General features: G+C 55.6%; 2 protein-coding genes across 2 annotated transcripts; both read left to right on the top strand.

Annotated features, from left to right (window-relative positions):
* Positions 1-418: 418 nt before the first annotated feature.
* DICSQDRAFT_173699 (uncharacterized protein) lies at positions 419-1362 on the top strand (the record flags this gene model as incomplete). The annotated part of the gene is made up of 2 exons (XM_007369507.1): positions 419-438; positions 717-1362. The coding sequence occupies 2 exons, from the start codon at positions 419-421 to the stop codon at positions 1360-1362; spliced, it is 666 nt and encodes a 221-aa protein (XP_007369569.1).
* A 650-nt stretch (positions 1363-2012) lies between these two features.
* On the top strand, positions 2013-2495 carry DICSQDRAFT_23124 (uncharacterized protein; the record flags this gene model as incomplete). The annotated part of the gene is made up of 1 exon (XM_007369508.1): positions 2013-2495. A coding segment is annotated over one exon (483 nt), but the record flags the coding sequence as incomplete, so codon positions are not given.
* Between the last annotated feature and the right edge of the window lie 2777 nt (positions 2496-5272).

A 5272-nucleotide genomic window follows, 5' to 3' on the forward strand; every position in this document is an offset into this window, starting at 1 on the left:
TCGGTTATATCACAGGACCCTGACCTAGGTCTTGTACTATACTGGGCCCAGCCTCGACCAGACGCGTTCCTTTACAGTCTCCTCATACCTCCCCACTTTGGTCGGTCACCTTTCCCTTCCTAATACGGTCGGTACCCCATAGTATATAAGGAGGCCTGTAGTCGGTAGAGGCTCCCCACTTCTGTTCTCCTCTTCGTTACCTCCTGTATCCCTATATCCCTCAATCTAGGGACTTGCGCGATACTCTCTCCCCCGTGTGCTACACCACGTACTTGGATAAGTCCGTGTGATAAGTCTGGATAGACTTGTGTTAGTACTTCAGCGTAACATTAGAACAGAAGTTCTCCCACCACGCCTTGGATAGGACTCACCGTGGCGCACTCTATTCGTCAACTCGCAGACCGACTTCGACGAACGCATGGCCGTGACCATACTACGGTCAATTACTTGGACGACGAGGTAGTCGTCTACAACCACAACCGCACCCCCGAGGAACACCGAGCGTACAACCTAGTACAACGCCAAGCCACACCAGCAGACGCTGAACGTTCCATTCGGCAACTCGAGGAAGCATACAGACGTGCGACCTACCAGGAAGGATTGCTCCTCGATCGACCGGTAGCACCGACGCCTCAGAGACAGGCAGCTATCGAACACATCCGTCAACAGACTCTTGACCGGATCGGAAGGACTCACGCACGAGCCGTCCTTCACAGCCCCGTTTGGAACGAATATCGCCTAAGCGTCGGCTCTTGGACACCAAGCCAGGCAAGCCTCGAGTTTACTATCTTTGACGAACTCGAGCATTGGGTACTCCGCGACAACGGGTACGACGCAGATGACGAACTACCATCATTCGTCAACACCGAGCAAGAATCATCGGCAGGCAACCCCTCAAGCCCCGAACCACTAGACATCTTCTCCTTCCTTACGAGAATTCGGGACAATGCGAGCGCGTTGTACGATATCACCAACCACCACCCAACCCTCACCCCGATCTCTGAGCAAGCACACATCCAGGTCCTCATCGAACAGGTTCAGCAGGTCGTCAACACCCTTCACAATCTCCAACGGCTCGTCAGCCCACCCCTTCCCCCCATCCCCGTTAGCCACGACCCAGAAGAACGCCACGGATCCAGTTACTTTACTGCTCGAATTCGTGAACAGGCCGAGAATCTTCATAACATTCAGAGTCTTTTGGACCCGGACTTCGCCAAACACTGCCGACGCCTACATCTACTCATTGGGGCCAGGGAACTATACGAATCTCACCGTCGCATCATTCGAAACGGATACGAGTCCCCTGACGCTAGTTCCGATTCCGACTATTCGGCGACTCTACGCAACTTCCACCTGGACTAGGTATCCCTCCGCATGAATACGCAGCGGACCGATTGCGCCCAACGTATTCACCGATACGACCCCGAGAATTGACGTGACATCAGCTTCAATAGAGAAGGACAGAACAGGCGCACTTGCAATAACCACCTGTGCCCCAACCAATACAACGGACAGAGCAGCCCCCACGTCATCACTGGAAACGCGCCACAGAAAAGGCAGGAAGCCTTCATCCGAACGACTTGGGCCCTCAATCGAATAACAGCCCCCTCCCCTCCGCGTAGCCCTGCTACCCATCGCACTAGTTCCCTACCAGACATAGCGAACGAGCCCACCGAGGCTACACCCTTGTCGGAAGACAACCCCGCTCCTTGAGACGACGAAGAAACCATCACCCCTCTCCACGGTCTTCTCCAAGCACACCCGGAGGAACCAGACAGCGACGCGGACACGACAACAGAACTCATAGACGCCACTATGTCCGCAGTACCACCCCGTTCTAGCCTCCCCAGTTTCCAACTCGGAAACTTGTTCACTCCTCAAGACAGCATCTCCTCGCTACGCCAGGCGACAGGGGCCCAACCCGGTCAAACCACTCACTACGCCAGCAGTGAGTCCCGACAGCACAACCTGTGATACCACCTACTACTGCTGCACCGCCTGGTCGGCCACCTACACCCCCTGGTTTGCCTCAAGGACCTGGCGGACCTCCGCAGGGCGGCGGACCTCCTCAAGGACCTGGCGGACCTCCGCAAGATGGCGGACCACCTCAAGGCGGTGGACCTCCTCCGGGTGGTGGACCTCCTCAAGGCCCCGGCAGACCACCACCTATGGCTCCTCTCGGCGCACCAGGCATCGTCGCCGGACGAACCAAAGTCCGCGCACCCAATGTTTTTGACGGAGACCGCGACAATCTACACACCTTCCTCAATGAACTCTTCCTGTTCTTCGAAGCACGTCCAGCCGACTACGCCACCGACCAGAGCCGCATCGTCACCGCCCTAACGTTCATGGACAGACCGAAAGTGATCGCCTGGAAAGACGGATACATCGCCCAAGCCCGACGAAACGGCTGGAACACCTGGAACACGTTTGAGACTGTCTTACAACAGACCTTCCAGCCCATCGAGGAAGCCGCTACGGCCGCCTCTAAGCTGTACCACCTCGACTACCAGCCTGCCGCACCAGACACCTTCAATGCGGAATTCTTCCGTCTCTGCGCCCTCGCCGGTATACTCGAAGACAGCGCTCAACTGTCCTTCTACAATGAGCGTCTCCCAGAAAGCATGTGACGACGGGTTCGCCTCACGTACCCCATCCCCACCACCGTTAACGAGTGGGCAGCACGGGTATTGGAGATCGAACACTCCAACTACGAAGAACGCCATCTGCGCCAACTCGAGGGACGCTCTCGCAACGACCAACAAGGTCAAGGCTCGAAGGGGCAGTCTGCTCGTCCCAACTCCATATGACAGGTCGACGCACCAGCCATGAAGGAAGACAGAGAGAAGAAGCAATGCTTCTACTGCCACAAGACTGGTCACATCGCACGCGATTGCCTTAAGAAGAAGGCGGATAACCGCGCCAAGGGACGACAGCCTGGACAGAAGAAGCGGAAGGTGCGCAAGGTCGATGAACTAGAGGATGGCCAGGTCGCCGACGACGAGGACAATGGCGACGACACACCTGACAAAATGATCAGTCAGGTCGATGTAGACGATTCGGATGAGGGTTTTTGAACGGGCAGTCTTCGCTGACAGAAGAACTGCCCTCTGACTGTATTAGTATCTCGTTTGTTGCCACTACAGAACGACGACGTCAATCTATTCTTATCCTGGGCAGCATCGAGTACGGGTCTACAAGTGTCGGAGCTCATGCGTTCATCGATTGCGGAGCAAGTGCTTTTCTCCTTAACCGGAATTTTGCGAAGAAGCACAAACTCCCTCTCGTCACCTTACCCTCTCCCCTTCGTTTCACCAATGTCGATGGCACCGCCAACACGGCTGGACCCGTCACCCACAAATTCGTAGGCCACTTCCGAATTAACAGCCACGAGTTCCCCACCAAACTCTACGTCGTGGACTGCGGACGAGACGACATCATTCTCGGAATGCCATGGCTCATCCAGTACAACCCCCACATAGACTGGGTACAAGGCAAGGTCCGGTTCGACGCCAAATACCTACGGGGGGAACAGCGACTCTGGGAATACCATCAGCGCCCCTCAGGGAATCTCCGCCGACACCTTACCGCTTTCCTTCACGGAGACATCCATCCCGAATGCAACCCATCTGCCACCATCCGACGACTCATCATAGGAGACACCCCCATCGCTCGCACCACCGTGTCGACCCAATTGGCTGTCGAAGCCGGGTCGAAAGCAGCCGACGCCAAGGCTACCGTCGCCATCCCAGACTACCTCAAAACCTATCACCAGGTGTTTGAGAAGAAGGCGGCCGAACGAATGCCCAAGCCCCGGGCCTGGGATCACCCCATCGACCTGCGACCTGACTTCAAACCTCGGGACTGCAAGCTGTACCCCCTGTCTCCGCTCAAGATGCAGGAACTTCAGAAGTTCATCGACGAGAACTTAGCCAAGGGGTACATCCGCCCATCCACCTCACCGATGGCATCCCCTTTCTTCTTCGTGGACAAGAAGGATGGTTCCATGCGACCCGTCCAGGACTACCGCTACCTCAATTCCGGCACAACCAAGAACGTCTACCCCCTCCCCCTGATCAACGACCTCATCGACCAGTTGCAAGGGGCCAAGTACTTCACGAAGTTGGACGTCCGAGCCGGTTACAACAACGTCCGCATCAAAGACGGTGATCAGTGGAAGGCGGCCTTCAAGACCCCCCTCAGCCTCTACGAGCCGACCGTAATGTTCTTCGGGTTATGCAACGCCCCACCGACGTTCCAGGCGATGATGAACGACGGTTTCAAGGACATGATTGCGGAGGGATGGCTCATCATCTACATGGACGACATTCTGATACACTCCAAGACACAGGACGTCCACCACCATCGAACGCAGCGGGTTGTGCAGCGTCTCATCGAAATGGACCTGTTCCTCAAACGCGAGAAGTGCGTGTTCGACGCTGCTGAGGTCGAGTTCCTAGGCACCATCATTCGCGAAGGATCGCTCGGCATGGACCCAGTCAAGCTCGACGGCATCCGCGCCTGGCCTGTACCCACCACCATTAAACAAGTCCAGAGCTTCCTCGGATTCTGCAACTTCTACCGACGCTTTATCCGTGACTATAGCAAGATCGCTCGGCCACTGACACAACTCACCTGGAAGGATCTACCCTTTCAATGGACGCCCGAATGTCAGGTTGCATTCGACACGCTCTGCAACCTATTCCAGCAGAAGCCAATTCTTTGCATGGCCAACCCATCTGCGGCCTTCCAAATTGAATGCGACGCCTCCATGTTTGCCACCGGAGCCGTCCTCCGCCAGCGGAACGCCAACCAGGACTGGATGCCGGTAGCATACCTCTCTCATGTTAGCTGCAGTGGGCCTCAAAGGGGTCACAATGGCCTAAGTCGAGCTCTGTAAGCCTTTTCATTGCAAGGAAACTGTGCTACACACCTAAGTCGAGCTCTGTAAGTCTTAAGGACTGCAGAGTCGACTCAGGCGCAGATGACGGCGCACAGAGCGCGTGGGAACTAGCTAACACGACCATACACTAAGTGGCGCTGGAATGGCGCCAAACGGACCAGAAGTGGGTAAGGTAGACACTACTCTAGAGTGCAGTCAGATCTACAGAAATGGAGACTACTAGTGAAAGAAATGTAGTATCTGTATGGAAACGAGAGTTGTGACTATACGAAAATTACCGTAGATAGCAGACAGCGCGAACTATGTATGGCGCGATGCGGGACTTGGTGCGATTAAAATCGACACCGCTACAGCACTGACTCCAACACT

Source organism: Dichomitus squalens (assembly GCF_000275845.1).
Source record: "Dichomitus squalens LYAD-421 SS1 unplaced genomic scaffold DICSQscaffold_50, whole genome shotgun sequence".
NCBI classification, from domain to species: domain Eukaryota; kingdom Fungi; phylum Basidiomycota; class Agaricomycetes; order Polyporales; family Polyporaceae; genus Dichomitus; species Dichomitus squalens.